The 18,711-nt window shown below is 43.3% G+C and overlaps 3 protein-coding genes across 4 annotated transcripts in view; 1 reads left to right on the forward strand and 2 right to left on the reverse strand.

Moving 5' to 3' along the window:
• The window catches only part of LOC135330997 (uncharacterized), a 6,317-nt gene extending 1,080 nt beyond the window's left edge, over window positions 1–5,237 (reverse strand). Inside the window, exons 1-7 of the mRNA XM_064526001.1 lie at window positions 5,082–5,237; window positions 3,072–4,849; window positions 2,505–2,645; window positions 2,302–2,381; window positions 1,881–2,008; window positions 1,501–1,700; window positions 202–377 (exon numbers count right to left, since the gene is read on the reverse strand). Of these exons, the coding sequence (XP_064382071.1) occupies window positions 202–377; window positions 1,501–1,700; window positions 1,881–2,008; window positions 2,302–2,381; window positions 2,505–2,645; window positions 3,072–4,838 (2,492 nt within the window). The 5' untranslated portion in view covers window positions 4,839–4,849; window positions 5,082–5,237. The remainder of the gene's footprint in view (window positions 1–201; window positions 378–1,500; window positions 1,701–1,880; window positions 2,009–2,301; window positions 2,382–2,504; window positions 2,646–3,071; window positions 4,850–5,081) is intronic.
• Window positions 1–10,542, forward strand: part of LOC135331000 (protein phosphatase 1G-like) — a 13,801-nt gene extending 3,259 nt beyond the window's left edge. The window contains exons 3-11 of one of the 2 annotated variants that reach the window (XM_064526006.1): window positions 6,266–6,452; window positions 6,826–6,938; window positions 7,887–8,003; window positions 8,145–8,620; window positions 8,806–8,989; window positions 9,197–9,328; window positions 9,545–9,674; window positions 9,847–9,952; window positions 10,284–10,542. In XM_064526006.1, the coding sequence (XP_064382076.1) occupies window positions 6,266–6,452; window positions 6,826–6,938; window positions 7,887–8,003; window positions 8,145–8,620; window positions 8,806–8,989; window positions 9,197–9,328; window positions 9,545–9,674; window positions 9,847–9,952; window positions 10,284–10,388 (1,550 nt within the window). In that variant the 3' untranslated portion in view covers window positions 10,389–10,542. The remainder of the gene's footprint in view (window positions 1–6,265; window positions 6,453–6,825; window positions 6,939–7,886; window positions 8,004–8,144; window positions 8,621–8,805; window positions 8,990–9,196; window positions 9,329–9,544; window positions 9,675–9,846; window positions 9,953–10,283) is intronic. The other variant, XM_064526007.1, reaches the window with a different exon arrangement.
• The window catches only part of LOC135330993 (uncharacterized), a 31,116-nt gene continuing 22,930 nt past the window's right edge, over window positions 10,526–18,711 (reverse strand). The window contains exons 81-108 of the mRNA XM_064525998.1: window positions 18,527–18,694; window positions 18,286–18,465; window positions 18,041–18,232; window positions 17,649–17,884; window positions 17,439–17,591; window positions 17,283–17,377; window positions 17,095–17,215; window positions 16,994–17,042; window positions 16,501–16,880; window positions 16,401–16,446; window positions 16,232–16,338; window positions 16,116–16,179; window positions 15,825–15,992; window positions 15,433–15,729; window positions 15,150–15,369; window positions 14,770–14,933; window positions 14,492–14,718; window positions 14,253–14,432; window positions 14,072–14,148; window positions 13,884–13,986; window positions 13,771–13,822; window positions 13,381–13,679; window positions 13,285–13,333; window positions 13,034–13,143; window positions 12,838–12,959; window positions 12,268–12,536; window positions 12,052–12,157; window positions 10,526–11,879 (exon numbers count right to left, since the gene is read on the reverse strand). Of these exons, the coding sequence (XP_064382068.1) occupies window positions 10,670–11,879; window positions 12,052–12,157; window positions 12,268–12,536; window positions 12,838–12,959; window positions 13,034–13,143; window positions 13,285–13,333; window positions 13,381–13,679; window positions 13,771–13,822; window positions 13,884–13,986; window positions 14,072–14,148; window positions 14,253–14,432; window positions 14,492–14,718; window positions 14,770–14,933; window positions 15,150–15,369; window positions 15,433–15,729; window positions 15,825–15,992; window positions 16,116–16,179; window positions 16,232–16,338; window positions 16,401–16,446; window positions 16,501–16,880; window positions 16,994–17,042; window positions 17,095–17,215; window positions 17,283–17,377; window positions 17,439–17,591; window positions 17,649–17,884; window positions 18,041–18,232; window positions 18,286–18,465; window positions 18,527–18,694 (5,444 nt within the window). The 3' untranslated portion in view covers window positions 10,526–10,669. The remainder of the gene's footprint in view (window positions 11,880–12,051; window positions 12,158–12,267; window positions 12,537–12,837; window positions 12,960–13,033; window positions 13,144–13,284; window positions 13,334–13,380; window positions 13,680–13,770; window positions 13,823–13,883; window positions 13,987–14,071; window positions 14,149–14,252; window positions 14,433–14,491; window positions 14,719–14,769; window positions 14,934–15,149; window positions 15,370–15,432; window positions 15,730–15,824; window positions 15,993–16,115; window positions 16,180–16,231; window positions 16,339–16,400; window positions 16,447–16,500; window positions 16,881–16,993; window positions 17,043–17,094; window positions 17,216–17,282; window positions 17,378–17,438; window positions 17,592–17,648; window positions 17,885–18,040; window positions 18,233–18,285; window positions 18,466–18,526; window positions 18,695–18,711) is intronic.

Consider the following 18,711-nt stretch of genomic DNA (forward strand, 5'->3'; position numbering starts at 1 on the left):
CAAAAACAATGACTTAAGGCAAATGAAGGGTGGGGACAATTTTTTAAGATAAAAGGTTGTTTGCATAGTATTAATTAGACCAGTTTGCTTATTAGTGCTTTGTGTCTTTGTTGTCTGTTTGTTGTTAGCTCAAATGGCTCAAGGGGTGCATTGTACATTCCAATTGTTGCCAATAATTTAACTTTTTAACTGAGCCTTTACCTGTACACTTGTAGCTCTATAGAGCGCTGACTCAGCACATCCAGCATAGTGTAGTCGGGTATGTCTAGCGTTGCCTGTAGTGCTGTCCAGTCTCCTTGGACACATTGGGTCACCTTGGTTGCAATGTTCCTCAGGTCTTCGTCACTAGGCAGGTCTATGTGACCGTTGTTGTATGTCTATGTGGGAGTAGAAACACAATGAACACTGAGGGGCATGTTATTGTAGGTGTGTATAACTTGTCTTAGTTACAATACCGGTAAATTTATATAGTAGTTCTAATGACTAGTACATGTATACAGTTAAATTGTGATGTTCCCTTCAAACTGTGTGTGTCAGTAGGTGACTGTTGTTTGTTGCGTTCATGGAATTTCTAGAGGATACTGTATTATTTGCTGTTGGCATCTTTCCAATCTGCATTCAAGCTCTTTTTTATTGAAGCTCTAATCGTGTCTGCTAGTGAATACATTAATTACCGTTAATTGTTCTCGTTACAATTCACGTCATTCTTGCCCGAGTGTATTTGGAAGATCACTCACTGTTAGTTCTGGGAAAGTGCACCTTTGCTGGCAAGTCCTCCATCTCACTACAAGTTGATTTGACTGTCTGCTCTAACTATGGTAGTCACAGAACCAGTCCCAGTCTAAAGCAACTCCATACTGGGCTACTAAAGCTCTAAAGGTCTTTACACCCTGACATTATTAAATCACCCCTCCCCTCACTGTTTACTCAGTAATAATGCATTGTCAAAGGAGGTGCCATAATGCATTTCCTAAAGAGACTAGCTGAAAAATGAGCACCTAATGGCCCAGGTTTCCACCTATTGCTAAAATAGGGACACTTCAATAGATGTGTACAGCTGTGTGTGCAATAGATATGCTAGACACTTAGACTGTGTGACAGATATATAGTCTGACAGGATTGCCTAGATCACTAATAGGCTTGTGATTTTATTATTATTAGAGAAAATCCTAGTAATGTGCTTTTTGCCGACAATTTTCGAGTACACCTGCAATCTATTCGCTGTGTATATTAACAATGCTCCCAGCCTATTTCTATGGTTATGGATTACAGGCCAAACATGACGTGCTAGTGCTTAGCACTCGCACGCTCTGCCTAGATACAGCTGCTAATAAAGTTACGGCTGGGATAGCCAAACATCTTGCTACGTATGTACACAGCCTGTTAACACCAATTAAACACATTGATTTGTCTGAGTTATAATCTTTGTACAATTAATTAGCTATAAAGAGCCAGTTAAGCTATAATTGTATGTTTTAACTGTAGCATTTAGGCACTTACTAGTTGAACATGAGTCTGTCTCAGTTCCCCTAGTGAGGGGAGGTGGTCGTAGTCATGACAACACTCATCACACCGACAGCTAGGACTGTGGCATTGCCAGCCGAGTCTAGTCACTTGAGTAGGGGCGGCTGGTGTGGTCATGAAGCTACTCTCCTGACTGCTACCGTGGTGATGGCTGAACAGAGAGGATGTGGGGGTGCCTGTGGGGGGATCATAAGTATAGTAATGTGCAGCTTTGGAATTATATGTATTGCAATGCACTATTTAACTAGCTAGGACAATACACTGCTTATTTGTTGTTATTTAAGGTACTGTTAAATTGTTTAACTAAACTTAGTTGTGGATAATAGAGTTTGTGTGCGTGTGTGTGTGTGTCTTACTGAGTGGAGTGCCTCCGTTACTGATAACTGCTCTCAACGGGAGCACTATCTCAGAGCTCATCTCCTCAGAGCAGCCAGTGAATCGTATCTGAGCCATCGATGACATCCTTGCCTCGCCGCCATGTACCCTAGGTGTACATATCACATCATTTAAACACTATTTTGTGTGTGTGTGTAATTCTACCCAAGTATTTGTAGAAGTAACCGCTTATCATACCCAAACAGAAACTGCACTGCGTACGCGTGTAAGGTACTGAGTAAGAGCTGTGTTATAATATTTAGTCGGTGATAGATAATTATGTGAAGTAATAACAATGCATGTGTATGCTTTCCAAGAACTGAAAATGTTGCAATAAAAAAATGCCTGAAGCTATAATTATTAGGAACTAAGTTTAGTAGTAGGATTGCTGTGTATATGTACCTGATGGTGAACCGAGGGGGGTGAATGGAGATGCTACGCCCATCTTCACTGCTCCACAGGCTCACCTCACTAGCCAGGATCTGATTGTATGGAGGGGGGCAGTTAATCGTTTAGCCTATCTAAAATTTAATTCAGAAACAATAATTATATAATTTAGCCTCACCATGTTTGTATACATGTGTGTTAATGTTGCGCTACTATACCTTGTGGCTGGACTCCAGAGCCAGGATCCACCCAGCTTCCAGCAGCTGTCTCTCAAAGCCTATCTCAATAGCTTTGCCGGAAAACGTGAACTTCCGAGGTGGCAAAATCTCCCAGTCACCACCAAACTGTTTCTGGACCATCTGCAAGAGATGAAGGAACGTTAAGCAATTAGCTTTACATGTACACCTTGGAGTAAAGCTCGTGTAGGACAAATTGTACTAGTATTGTGTGTGCGTTGCTGTTTAGTTACAGGTCTGTTTGGGTGAGGCTGTGTAGTTACACACTGTCGAAGATTATGTACTGCCCTAACAAGCCTAGGTCTAGCCTATTGATGAATTATGCTAGCCAGCTTGTCATAATATGACTCAATTATATCAATTACCTTGTTTAACTTGTGTATGGGAGGTCAAAAGAAGTGAACAAACTAAAGAATTGGACCGAAGCCAATCACGATATGTCATGTGGTATTTTTGCTAGCTAATATGCTTTCCCTGATCACACATCTCGGCATATTTAGGGCCTTCTTTTTAACCCCCCCTAACCACAACCCATACACGTTGGCTCACCTGTATGCATGACTTGAGTAGGTAGGTGACACAGTAATGCATCTTCCAAGTGTTGCTATAGATAGGCTTTGGTAGCACTGTTAGCAGACAGCATCGAGCCTGTTGCTTTGAGAGGTTGTTCGAAGCAATGCAGAAAAAGCCGCAATGTTTTGATAGCAGTATTCCATGGCTATCCCGTATGATTCCCTGGCCATCCGTAGCTTCTTTAAACGCGTATTTCTTTGCTGTGTAGCGTGTCTTCGACTTATCTGCGGCCCTTAGAAAAATCTCACTCTTGCGTGTACTGTGTGTTAAATCCAGAAAATGTGGCAGCTCAATTTCCATCGGTTTCTTTAGTTTTACATCTGGTATCATACCCACCCACACAATAGGTGAAACAACACTCATGTTTTGTGGGGTCTGAAATGGACCCTGTAGTGTGACTCCTATTTGTAGCTCCACCATTAGCCGTTTCTTTATCGCTCCTTTGGGAATGACAATCTTGAAATCGTGAGCCTCTGATACATACTCGCCACCGTTGCTGTCACATGGGATGGTGACTATGGTGTCAATGAAATTTATTCCATGACAGGTGCATGTGATAGGACATGTGTCATTGTGAAGGTTGACAGTTTGCAGGAGAGGTGACAGTGGAGCACTCTTCATGTCGGATGGTCTTGCTAGAGGGGAGAGACGAGATAGTTTCATATCTGGATACCTTTGGGGTGATCTTGTGGGAGATAAGTAAGGCGAGGGTGATGCACGATCAGACAGCGGGTAGCTCTCGCTTGTTGCATATGTGTTACTGTAAATTGCTTCAGCTGTAGAGGTGCTGTACCTCAACACACTGTGTCTTTGCTTGCTGTGTTCGTCCTTGTTTCGTGAGCTGTCTAACCGCGGTCTCAGCTGTACTTGATCCTCTTCTGCCTCTACTTTGATGTCAGGTGTGTTGTTTATAGGCCCTACATTCTCGTATCGTCTCCTAGGGATCTTTCTGTTTGCAGCTGCCTCCATGCCTACAGATGCTTGAGCAATGTCGGTGAAAGAGTGGCTTCTTTGAGTGAGACCTCTATTTTTTCCGTCACCTTCGTGACCATCTGTTCCCTCTGTTGCTATTCTGCACATATCTCCGGTAGAGAAGGATTTTGATAAGATAGCCTTTTTCCAAAGAATTGAGCTAGAATGTGACATAGGCTTTCCTGATACGGAGTGTACGCTGTTAACATGACCTTCATTTTTGGCTGTCAAGAAACTCGGTCGTACCTGGTACTGTTCTAAGTGACTTGCGGGGATAACGACAGGACGGGTCATTCTCGAGCCCGAGGGCGTACGTTTTCTGAATCCGATGTCACCGTTGACTCTGTCAGCATACAGCACGCTGACTCCTTTACGTACCCGCTTGTCCTCCAATTGATTTATATTAAGCTTGAGCTTGTTGTAATGCTCCTCCTCGCGTGCTCTGGCCTCCAACAACTCAGAGGAAACCGACAAACCGTCCATACTTGAGCTGTCTGTTTCCTCCAAAAGAGTTGAATATAGCATCTTCGTTTTGTTTTTTGTTCCCTTCTCTCGTTTCTGCCGACCCCTGCCGTCGTTGATACTGTCTGTGTTGCCTGAGAGGTTGTATCTGCTCGTAGCTCTCTCAGGGGAATCTGGTGTGATTCGCTGAGTGCCAATGGATGCAAGAAAGTTTCTTGCTCCCATTGCTTCGAAGGCATACCCCACGTTGACATAGTCTTCGGGTCTCCTTGCACCATTCTCCATGCGTCTTTTCTGTACTGAAGACATCTCACAATGGCCTGCAAACAGGGACAGTGTTGCAATAAATACTGAGTGTCTCATTAATTCTGTTTGTTCTGGCTAATTATGTTATTGTAAAAGTTGATTATTGCGAACTTGTATCTACCTACTTTACTGTTTGTTTGCTTAAGCCATTACTGCTACTATTGTAAGCCATTCTATAAGTAATTCACTATTGGATCAACAGTGTAACTGTACTGTTGCAGCTATTGCTTGCATTTTGTAACTCACGTTTCAATGTTTCAGGTAACCAGTCTTGACTAACTGCTATAGCTACTCAACTCTTGATTCTGCACTGACTGACACACTAGTGATTGTGATATGCCCAGCCGACTATATACGTAGGAAGGAAGAATGTGTGGCTGGCTCACTAATGAGTTAATTGTGTTTGGAATCCTGTGATGTGGGTGTATTTGAATGCATTTGTGGTTGGGTGTGTGCCCAAATTCTAATATGGACCAGCTCTTGGAACACAGGATGCACTACCCAGGATGCACTACCAGCTGCAGCTTGTGTGTATGCTCCATGTTTAGAAATGAGCTTTCCACGTTTGATGTAATTCAACACCGCTTATTATTAATCCCTTGATTGCTACACCACAAACAATCCCAAGGGTTGTACGGTATCCATACGTGTTGGCTCATCAGCATTACAATGATTGTCATAGTGATACCAGTTGAGTGTGAGGTCACTCTTCCTTTAGAGTAGCTCATGTACTCCTCCGTCTGTCCCGGCAGTTTCTATAGTGCACTCCCTGCATATGTGAAGTATGTGTGGTGTGGAATCATGTGCTTAAATTAACTCACGGTTTGGGGATAGATATCAATGAATATCGTTACTGAGCATTCCAAACCGTTCAACTCACTTTAATGGACATTAAAGTACATTGACACCATAGTAACCACAAACACCGTCGGAAATATCTATCCTCCTAATATACTGGTCATAGAGCTTTGGTCTGACAGACAAAATGTACCCCATTTCTCAAGTAGTGTGTCCATACATGGCTCCCTTGTGCTGTTTGGCCTGTCCCAGTCGTTTGTTTACGTTCCATTGATAGTTGCATAGAATACCTGTTACCTCACAAGCATTGGGGGTTTGCGTGGACTATATTGTTCGTCGCCCCACCCAGTCACAACAGATGCCCTCAGGCACTAGACACATGTTCTCTGGCCCTATTTGGTGTAGACAACGAAAAGTGTGCTAGTTAGCAACTACGTAGTAAATGGGAATGGGCTTGGAATGCAAAATTGACTTTGTGATAATTGGCTACATCTGTCTCTATCCAATACCGTCTGATATTGTCTTACTGCATGCTATGTATGTTGCTTTGAGTTGTTACTGATACGTTATTGTAGAGATAGTACATGTTGCTCTTATAAAGTTCCATGTGATAATCATGTGACCCTCTGCAGGCAAAGAAGTAGCTGTGTACTGTGCCGACAAAATGGGTGATCTCATTAAGTCTACGGGTGCGTACAAGGAGGGGGATATAGGTCAGGCCTTGAAGGACGCCTTCATTAACTGTGACAGGCAGCTGCTACTACCAGAGATCGCACAAGAGCTTAAAAAGATTGCTAATGATGGGAAGGAAGAAGACAAGTGAGTTCAGAGTACACATACACACAGATACACACACACACATAGTGATACACACATACAAGTGATACACACATACACGTTGGGGGCTTTTCAATCATATTATGCTGGGATTAAAGTCAAATTAAAATAGAAACCAACCATAAGGTGCAGGAAATGATAGAGTAATTTATGGAGTACATACCCATTGCTCTCTAGAGCTACACAAAAGTGTTCTATGAGTATAGGATATACCACACCTACTCGGAGGATATACATACATGATCTGTTACTGTACAGGGTGCATATCCTCCGAGTATAACTATAGATACCTGAAGTTAGCAATCGGAACTGACATCTGTTTTCTATAGATTGTACATTATTACATCCTGCGCAGAGACTCCTCTTCTGAGAATATCGAGGACCTCATGACAGAAGCAAACATGCCACTGAAGATGCTAATGGAGCGCTATGGCCACGAACAAGACAGCACTGAGGCAGACAAAGAAGGTACATAGGAGAGTGTGTAACAGTATATCTCCCAGCATGCAATGAGATGCCTCTAGAGATGTACTACAGAAGTGCAGTGTCAGTAGTTGATACTCAAAAGTTGTATTGAGAGCTCAGCCTGATAAGAGTCTGTGTTTAGTGCATGCACTCAGAAGTGTTCATGGCTACCTCTGCCCAGCCTACCAGTAAGTGCATGGTTACCTCTGCCCAGCCTACCAGTAAGTGCATGTACTCAGAAGTGTTCGTGGCCGGCTACCTCTGCCCAGCCTACCAGTAAGTGCATGGCTATCTCTCCCCAGCCTACCAGTAAGTGCATGTACTCAGAAGTGTTCATGGTTACCTCCGCCCAGCCTACCAGTAAGTGCATGTACTCAGAAGTGTTAGATCATAGCAACCGTGAGTATTTAGCCAATCAGATTTGAATGTTCTTATCTAATCTTTGCTACATGATTTTCTAAGTGAAGTACATGATTTTCTAAGTAAGTACATGATTTTCTAAATAAGTACATGATTTTCTAAGTTGGATAGAACACTTCCTTTGGCCAATCAAATTGCAGTATTTATGGCAAACATGATCTAAATAATAGTTAGACACTGTTTAGGAAGTTTCTACATGATTTAGAAGCCCAAAGGGCTGGTTGTAGTATCCCGAACGCAGTGAGGGTTCTACTTAGCCCTGAGGACTTCTAAATCATGTGGAAACTTCCTAAACAGTGTCTAAGCATTTTAGATCATAGCAACCATGAGTATTTAGCCAATCAGATTTGAATGTTCTTATCTAATCTTTGCTACATGATTTTCTAAGTGAAGTACATGATTTTCTATTGAAGTACATGATTTTCTATTGAAGTACATGATTTTCTAAATTGGATAGAACATTTCCTCTAACCAATCAGATTGCAGTATTTATGACAAACATGATCTAATATAATGTATACATGTGCTCAGGTGAGGCAGGAAGTAGCAGTGAAGGGGGCGGGGTTAAGAACATCCTTCAAATGCTCTGCAACAAGTCTGGCATTGACATTGAGTTTGATGATTCAGACGACAGCGAATCAGACATTGGTGAGGGGTGTGTGTGTGGTGTGGAGTGGGCAGGTGGAATATTTGGTAAAACCAATAAGGTGCTAATACAAATTGCATGTACGTACGTTATTTATCGTGGTGGTGGTTAGCAGGACACACACACACACACAACTTCAACAGATCCTTCTTTAGAGCCTGAAGACTCTGACGTCACATCAGACGAAGATACCCCCAACCTCTCATCACATGACACCCCCAATCCCGAAACTTTGTCAAAAGACATCAAAGACACCAGCTCCCTGACCGCCCTCCTTCAAAGCCGTCTCCGTAAATCATCCCCTGAGGCTAGTAGTACGATGGAACCAATGGTAGAGGAAAGACCACCCACACCTCCCAAGCCAGCTGCTTCTGACAAGCAAGCACCCAGCAGTGAACTCTCGAATAGTAGCCCCCCTCAAGTTAAGTCTTCTTCCAAGGACACAGAATCGAGTGCTAAGAAGTTGGACACAGATGCAAAAATTAAAGATGTGAATAGGGAGACTGGTCCCGAGAAACCAAAAGGGTTAAAGGACTTATTGACTGCTGGTGTTGAGGACAAGTACAATGCTGATGGGTTACCAGTTCAAGTGGAGGCAGGAAACGAGGACATGAACAAGGTGAACAGTGCATAGATAAATAGTGTAAATGTGTGTGTGCTAATCATACAAGGCCTTGTGTTTAAAGGTGTTATGTGATTTTGATATCAGTGTTAGTTGCGAGACTTTATATCAATCCTTTGTACTCACACACACACACACACACACACACACACACACACACACACACACACACACACACACAGGTGGGGCGTAAGAGACCTCTCTCAGAGAGGGATATTCTCCTGTCTCCACAAACGTTCTGTAAGCGCCGTGAGCAGAGTGAAGAGGGGCACGAGAGTGGCACTACGGCTGTCGTGTGTCTGCTCCGAGGAGAGAAGGTCTTTGTGGCCAATGCAGGGGACTCACGCTGCATCCTCAGCTCCAATGGTGGGTGTGGTTGTAGGTGGGGCTTTCATATTGTCTGTGATCTTTTATTAGTACCTGTAAACTGTACTTTTTCATGCTAAAAACAAACTTCTTGATTTTGTTTTGTAGTAATAGTTGCTTTATTAAAAAGACAGTGCTTCTATAGAGAGACTATTTTATGAGCTCATAATCACATACCCCCTCCCACACACACCATTTCCTGTCCAGGCAAAGCGGTGGAACTATCATTTGACCACAAACCTACAGATCCTCTGGAGCTGGCAAGGATCGTCAAGGCTGGCGGGAGGGTGGGCTCTGACGGACGAGTGAATAAAGGTCTCAACCTGTCCAGGGCCATAGGTGGGTACTACTACCACTAGCTACTGTGGATTACTATACCAGACAGTACTGTACAGGTAGCAGTGTTTTGAGAGCACTTTACAACATTACTTGGTAATTATAACTTTGAACCTGGCTAAGATCGTAGCTAGCTCCTCAAAACATTATTTAGCCTGTATATTATTTTCTGTTACTAAGTAAGTAGTTTGACCGTGTGCACTCTTCCTCTCTCTGCAGGGGACCATTTCTACAAGCAAAAGGAGTCTCTACCTCTTGTGGAGCAGATGATCTCACCCCTTCCCGACATAGAGACAGCTGCACTGGACGAGGGCTCAGAGTTCTTGATACTCGCCTGTGATGGAATATGGTAAGTAGAAAGTACAATTTATGGTACAATTATAGTGACAGCTCTGACAATGTGTCTTATAGCCCCAAGGATGTTAGAAATCATCGCCTCAACATTATTGAATGCTTATATACAGTGTATGTAAGAGTTTGTGGTATTGTGTGCATGTATTGAGGATGACAATTGTGTGTAGGAACTGTAAGACCAGCCAGGAAGCAGTGGATTATGTGCGTGCCCGTCTCACTCTGAAGAGAGATGAAGAAATCAGTCAACAGGATCTCATAACCATCTGTGAAGCGGTAAATCTTACAAGCAGTTATTGTCCAACTGTAAATATTTTAATATAGCCCTCAGACACACACACCCTTACACCACACACTTTGCACCCCCACCCCCCTCCCAACTCCACCCACTCTCACACTCATGCCCCTCCTAACTCCACCCACTCTCACAATCATCATGTGATGAGGGAAATCCCCAGGGAATCCTCCTACACACATACAATTTATCGTGTGTAACTCAAAATAGTAATTATGTAACATTTTAAGGTTGGGAAGTCCCCTTGCAAACTGCCAACTCATGCCTTTCTAACTCCACCCACTCTCACACTCATACCCCTCCCCCCTACAGCTGTGTGACGAGTGTATGGCAAAGAACACAGACAATGACGGCACAGGCTGTGACAACATGACCTGCATTCTAGTACTCCTCAAGTCCATGAACCAACTGACATAGCAGATATTTTATTTTTGGAATTACTATATTATTAGTCACGTTTCATCTGTTTTACACACCCACTCCACTGCACTCCTTAACAATATTGCAATCTCTTCCATAATATAATTATATCTACGTACTGCACCTTGTATAAACTTATTAAACAACTTTCTTTCAAAATTTCATGAGAAGTGGGAATAAAAGTGCAATATATGGTGGCATAAACGAGCTAGATCTATGTGTCATACATGTGTCATAAGTCAAAATTACAGCTTTATTATAATAATTACAATTCCACTCTACAAGCTAGTGGTCTCCTCTTCCTCAGTGTCTTGTCTCAATAGCACCACTTGAGATGAATCGATATCATGAGCGAAATCATCGAGGTTGGTCAAAGTGTCTGTCTTGTCCATCGCATCTTCTCCCTGATCGTGGTTTGGACTCGGCTGTTGACCGGAAAAGGAGCTCTCATTGTTAGCACCGTTGGAAAGTATAGACATCTGAGTGGCTGGTTCGGTAGTGTCCATGGTGGTTGAGTCCAATACACTCGTGTCTTGAAAGTTGTTGCTGAAAAACAGTCCATCAATATCTTGGTCTTGGGTGTGGCTATTGAAGACATCGTCATTTGTGTCTTGTGCCTCTGGGTTATCGTTGTAGCAGCCTGAGGAAAGATCGACTTTTTCTTGTAGTCCATCTTCGTCGTATTTTATAGTCTCAACTGTGTAAATGGGTCGCTTCAGCTTAATGTACACATGTGGTGGTAGTTGCCTTGGTTTCTTAGACTTTTCAGTGTTCCCATTACCAATGACAAGTGAAGTATCCACTTGCTCTTCAATGGCATCCTCTTCATGTATGCTCATTAATGCATCTTGGCTAAAACTGCTGCTCACTCTGCTGTATCTAGAAGGTAGTTCTACACTGTCAATTGGCGGTTTCTTTTCCTCAATCGGAGGAAGACCGACAGAGCGTCGAATTGTATTAGAAGTTCGTCCATCGCTAGTGTAACCTGTCTCAGAGTCAAGTTTACCTCTTCTATGACGCGTACGACCCTTGTATATTGGTCTCGAGTGCGAGTTTGAGGTAGAGGAAAGGCCGAGCGACACCTTATTCCTGTATTTGTTGCAGGTGAGTAAGTTCTTCCACTCCTCACGAGCGTCGTCACCAATCACACAGAAGAACAGGAACAACATGAATCCTTGAGTGGTGTTGAAGATGACAAATAGCCACTGGAACACCCTTGCACCCTCACCAATACTCAGCGCTCCAAAGAACCACGAGAGACCAAACATTATCATAATGCTCACAATACTGATAAGAGCTTTGGTTATTGCTTGTGCACGTTTCTTTTGTTCCTTATCTCTCTCGTTTTTCAAGTTGTCTAGTTTCTTCTTACTGTGTTTGATTAACACTCGGCCAATAATGATGAACATGATGGTATTGAATAAAAGCACAAGAATCATCGGAGCCAGGAATAACCCATAGAGGAGTCTGATGTCCCTGATGAAGCAGCTGCAGGATTAGACACACAAAGCATCAAATGTGTATAACTTACAATACTAAATTGCAGTGGGGGTGCACCGTTACATACAAACGAACATACACTGCTTGTGTTGTTAGCCTATGGCTGATTTGGGGTAAGCCCTCCTAACACCCCACACTAAAGATGTGTACTTGAACTTACTATCCAGAGACATTGCGTTCCACTGCATCCTCTCCGACTAGAATGAGGTAGTTCTCTTGAGTGGCCAAAGTGCTCAGACCAATCACAGGGAATATAAAGGGAACACCTGCAATTGGAGGGGAGGGATAGATTCAATGAGTTCAAATGAAGTACGAAAGGCCAACAAGACACATAGCAAGTTAATACAGAATGTATGCTTTGAATAAACATACTCACCCCAAGCTATGAATGACACAAGAACAGTGAATTTAGTCATGGAGAATCTGCCAAAGATGTCAAAGATAAGCTTCTTGCCCATGAGCAGAGCCTCGGCCCCCATCCAGAACACAGAGGCATGAGTGAAATAGAGAATGAGTACTGAGAAGAAGGTGCAGAGCTCGGGCACCTCTGTTCGATTCACACCAATTAGGAAGGACAGCAACATGCACAGAATGGCAACACACAACTGAAGGTGGAACACGGTAGCATCTTTTACTCTTATCTTCCTATGAACGTATAAGGACAGGAATAAAAGATGTGAATATGAGCTTTCAAAGCAGCTGCTACATACTGTATAGCGCGAAATTTTCTCACTTATATTTCGTGGAATGACCTCTAAAAGGATTACGTTGAATAAATTTCATGAGTTGACTGCTTACCAGAAACGTTCCCAGGCCACGCCTTTAATTGCACGTTATAGCAGATAATTCAAATTTTGTAGAATTAATTTTTATGTAAGATCTAACCCACGAAAACAGCAAAAATTAAGCCCTTTAAAAAATATGCGTTATACGATACATGTCTCACTTGAAGAAGAGCATGGTAAAGATGGTGATGATTAGCCCAACGATGGACAACACACTGCCAATGATGCTCAGAGCTTCAAGAGCAATTCTAACCTCATTTGAGATTGGTGGTGCATTCACATTCTGTATAGGGATTGAATAATTAATCACTCACATGCATGCAGTGTCCACAGAAGCTATGCATGGAGGAGACTTACAACTAGGATGGCAAAGTTGGTCAAATGACTGCACTGGCACTGGACCTCTCCAGTACTCTTGTTATAGCTACCCAATTTACAACCTTCTTTGGACCAATTGCCTCCACCATCTGCATGTACGCACAAGGGAAACAAAATACCACAAAGCTGATATGTAACTGCAATTATGTGGCAAATGAAAGTACTAAATAATGGCCACTTTACATGCAAGTGGAAAGTTTGGTAATAGATATGCCAGCATAATTATTCACCTCCTATACTGTTGAAGACCCATGAGACACAGATGGGCTCTGACCAGTTCTGTAGAGAGAGCTCATGACAATGTACTGAGAGAGTAACTGACTCACGAGTCCTTGCAATGCTCGCTGAGATTGGAGAGTAATGTTGACAGGATCTGTCAAGTTCCTCACGTCAGTGTCGGCCACAGCAAACCCCAGCACCACTGAGTCAGCTGTGTAGTTGTAGTCACTGGTGTTTGCAGAGACAGGAGGGGTCAGTTGGAAGAGTGTGGTGTCTTTGTAAGAGGTGAAGATGAGTCCAGCTATAGCTTTGTCAGTGGAGATGTTGAACACTTGAGGAGGGAGGGAGATGGAGAGGTTGACTAGCTCCACTATCGAGTTGGACACGTTTAGCCTATCAAGGATGTCTGTATAGGAAAAAAGGTTAATTATAATGCACATGTTCTATACGTTAACTCAATCAAGAAAGATTTCACTGTAGTAATTATGTGATTTTACCTTCTGGAGGGGTAAATACGGTTTCCCTTTCCAACAGAACAGTCCTGTCCTCCTATATAGTGGATATAAACAAATTGTTCAGTATGGGTTATGATATGCACTGAACAACATACCCTCTGTACTTGAAGGGACAATGACTCCTCAATCACTTTAACATTATCGTTCACTTCTTGTCCAGCCAGATTGTCAGCAATGGATTCAAAGGAGTTTACAAGGCTGTAGGAAAACACACACACTTGAATGAACTAATTTGTACATTACAAACTCATTAGCTATCGGGATATGTTCATGGGCAACTCACGATGATGATCTTTGTTGTACAACATCATCAGGCCAGTCTGATATGCTGTCCAACACAGACACCGTGTTCCCGGCAAACTGCAGAATAAGAATACCATATAAAATGTGGTACTGACAGAAAATAACTATACAAAGCAGTGGCTATCTACGATTTGTTAACTCTCAGATTTGCAGAGACTTACATTGGTTGAAACAGAGAAGTTGGAGTCCTTATCGATCAAGTTGCCCACAATATTGTCATACACGTTCACAATGAGGTCGAGGTTAGCTTCTGACTGTTCATCCACTTCATCCAAATTAGACACAATATTTGTAACCTGACTAACTACTTCCTCAGCATTGTCAGCAGTCACAGATTGTTTCTGCACAAAACACACACAATAAACAGAGACTTATATCACAGCTACTAGGATGAACATACCACAAGTCTCTCAGCTAATAATTGCAGCTCGAGTGTGTCTCTGGTGATGCAGTTCATGAGGTTCGCATTCTCCCAGCGGAGGTGACTAAAACACTGCCTGCTTCCAATCGAGGCATTGTTGTAGAAACAACTCCTTTGAATGGTCTGTCCAACCTGGGTTTCACTCCACAAGTATTCTCCACGACGGTCGGGTGTGTCTATCATCTCATTGTCACAGAAACCATCACCTATACACAAACAAGTATACATAATGAGACCACAGATAATGCTTAGCTTACTTGATATGTTCAGTTGGAGTGGGCCCAACTGCAGGTTGCTCTGAAACCTGCTATTGAAGGAGATGTCTTGTAAGTATAGCAAGAGTGTGTCCGTAGATAGCCGAGGGACATTCACTATCTGGCACTCCACACGCATCATATTGTTGGTAGTGTCCTCAGGGCGACTGTATACACAAGGGGCAATGATGTATGTACGTACATACAGAGCACACACTTTGCAGCCAAGTACAAGAAGATCAACAACTGTTTACATTCCTTACTATGCTTATTACGTTAGTAGGCCACCAGCTAGATTAGAAGCCGCATAGTTAGAGCGTGATGCACTAATTGTCACATCCTTGTGATAATGAGAGCTATACAAGCTGTTCTCATGCACACACCTTGATACAGGGTTGCATGTCGTCTTCAGCTGGGTAGCAGAGAAAGAGTTGTCCTGCACAGTGTTGATGATGGAGCTGTTGAGAGCATCGAGTACTGCCTCGCTCAGCACAGCATTCACCAGACCTTCACTGTAGACATTGAGCTTACTGTAAGCCATCTCATAGGGCAGAGTGGAGAACCGAATGTAGTGAGTTGTTTGGGGGTCTGTCACTGGGACATCTGTATTAGGAGGAGAGAGTAGTAACAGTATGGCTTATTGTAACGTGGTTCTTGGGTTCAAACCTTTGACTTGAAGAGTGATCATTACTGTGTTGTTGATGACAGCATTACTGGCCACGCAAACATACGTTCCCATGGCAACTCGTCCAGTCCCAACACTGGCTCCGAGGACGTCCCTCCTCCGAGTGCCCAGAGTGACCTCACTGCGACTGAGACGGTAGGCATACAGTTGGCCAGGCTCCTCCTCAATCACAGGGGGAGGGGAGGTGGGATCAAAGGGAATGGAACTATTATCCCCAAATCCTGATGACATTATCATCTCTTCTGGAACAGTGGCATTCAGCTCAACAACCTTTGCACCTAAAGGTATAAAAGCAATGTTGAATTCAATAAACACCTACAATACAACTACACATGCAAATAAACTCCACTAGCACATGCAGCCATGCACTCACCAGTATTGCTGAGCTTGTACCAGGTGACCTCTCCACTGAAGTTTCCAGTGGAGATACAGGTAACTTGGAAATCGTGGCCCACCTCCACTTGGTAGGTATTGTCAGGGAGGCTCATGACAGTGAGAGGGTCTCTCTCAGTGTACTCTATGGACACCTCAGGGCGAATAGCTGTGAGGTACGTGAGAAAGAAGTCAAATTAGTAAAGCATTATGAGTAGCTACCAATGAGAAGACTACGATATCACTCGGGCCATAAAAACTGCGTATATGGGTAGTATTTAGAAGCACTCACGAATGCAATCTGTGGCACTGGGGTTGCTCATAAAACCAGGGTCACAAGGTAGAGGATTAATATTCTGTGAAGATAAAGCATACATTTCTTTTGCTTCAATATGAAAGGTAACGTACCACGAACACTCCAAAAATGCCGAGGTGGTCACATTGACAGATTACCCTGTCCAGAAACTTGTCACCAACTCTCTCACATCCCTCCGTGCTCCAATCACCTTGACCCCCTGTTGTGATGTCATAATAATGATGAAACATGACATCATCACATACACAGCATCATACGTACCCTGAGCAGTCTCGTCCCAGTAGACACACAGCGGTACTTGGGACTCCTGAAAAAAGATATTCATATCACATACTCAGTGGGCAAAATCTTACAAACTCACATTCGACTGAAGTTTCAGGATGATGGTGACCTTGGTGTTGTTTGGTAGATTACGAGCATCGTAGCCAACCACAGAGGCTGATACTAGGGAAGAGGCCACTTGAAACTGACCGACTAGTTCTGGATCACTGATGTTAGCAAGTCTGTACTGGGTCTCGTTGGATATCGGAAAGAGAGTGGAAAAGTCGTATGTGTTGAAGAGAATACTGACATCATCACCAGGCAACAGACCAGAGGCCTCCCCTAGGAGACCAACGATGTCATCATCAACAATTAAGTTGTTGAACAAATTTGGAGGCAGTGTTATGGATAATAAGCCCTCGGGAACAGTTGCAGCACTGTCGTACAATTCTCCAGCAACACCAGTTGTTAAGGCACCCCCTATATATTGAGAGAATGAACATCATCTATTATATGCAGTATGGAGTATATATGCCCTCAGGCTTTAATGCCTACATGGTTCCTTATTCATACGTATACAGTGCAAAACTTACCATATGAATTGAATGTGACGCCTTCGCTCCGTAGTTCAACTAGTTCTTTCTGAAATACATAGTCGTACTCAATTAAATGGACGATTGTATATGCCTCTAACCTTGAGCCCTAAGAAGGTGATAGTTTCAGACCGGAATGAATCAAATACACTGGTCTCCCCCTCAGGTATTGTCAGCTCTCTGGTGTAGTCTGAGATTATACTCGCCAGTCCCAGGGCAATCCTGGTCGGTATGAGAAAGAAACAATAGTATGGAGTAAACGGAATCTAATGAAGAACTGTTTTCTTACTTTGCTGAGAAGTCTCTGAGAGTGTCATTTCTCCAGTCTTGCATTATGTCCAAAGTCATCACTAAGTTGTTGATCTCTGTTGGTCCAGCTGAGCACTGCACAACAATGAGGTAGGTGATCGATATATCAATAAGACTCGGAGTGACCACTGCTTACCCTGTCCTCTGAAGTGCAGCTCTCTATTTCAGAAACAAGGTTCGTAATTCTCTCGAGAATATCAGCACTCTGATCTTCTTCAGTGGTGGCCATAGTGACTGCTTCCATCAATCTCACAGTGACAGACTCCAAGTTCTCGTCTGTCACAACACTCTGAAATAATGAGCACAATAATAAATATGTTGAGATTTGCGCAAAATTTACACTTACTTCAGCGATACTGATAAGTCTAGATTTGGTGAATGTGAGACAGTCTCTCAAGTCCACCTCTTCCCAGTTGCCATACTCGTTGCAGTATCTGAGAGCCATGCCATTATTGACCAGTGCTTGATTGTCTCTGTCCACTGCTCCATAGACACATGATAAAGAGCCCCTTTCCTCGGCAAATATTCTCATCCAATTGTAGCTCCCACGAGTGGTCATCGAGGTCTCACTCTTACAGGTAGCTATCAGATAGTAAGGGAGAGCATGGTTGTACGTATTTAACTATGTACTAAAAATTGTGGGATACTCAGAAGATGATTATACGCATGTGGAATCCAACTAATCCATGGCCAGTATACATGCAACAAATTGTATGTTAAACATCCTAATACACGTACCAATACACTCCACACCAATGTCTTGGTCATGATCACATCTGGTGAGCCCAAGTGTGTTGAGAGTAGTGGAGCCTCCGTTTAACAGACAGTCAAACAGTGTGTTGTCACTTGCGTCACAGAGCAGGTCGGTCAGGAAGATGGGTCCAGTCCCAGGATAGATATCCAGGTCTGACTGAGACTGAGCCCTTGCATCTACACAAACACAAGCATTCAGGTGATTCATACTGCTGCATGAGTATACTGACCCTCTCTATCAAAGTCCAACTGGCCACAGACAATTGAGGCGTCTGTATCACTGAAGCCGTTGTCACAGACAGTGCCCCAGGCATTATTGAGACACACCTCCAGCCGACCCTCTCTCACGCTGGTGCCATTCTCTAGTCTCACTTCCCAGTTTGTGCAGTTTGAGGAAACAGTGTCTAGATCTGAGAGAGGAGAGCAACAAATATCATATCATCATGACAACTATAAATAAGAAGTACACACCTTGACAGGATATGTAGGCATTGCTCAAGGTATTGCTGCAGTCAGCCAAGAGCTGGTCAGACACAGCACAATCAACCAGACTGTTCTCACTGCCCACACACGTGATGTTCCTCTGGTAAAGCCTGTCAGTCTGCCCTTGGAACTGATTGTCTTCTCCGTTGATGGCACCTGCACAGGTGAGTGAG

Source organism: Halichondria panicea, chromosome 2, assembly GCF_963675165.1.
Source record: "Halichondria panicea chromosome 2, odHalPani1.1, whole genome shotgun sequence".
Lineage (NCBI taxonomy): Eukaryota > Metazoa > Porifera > Demospongiae > Suberitida > Halichondriidae > Halichondria > Halichondria panicea.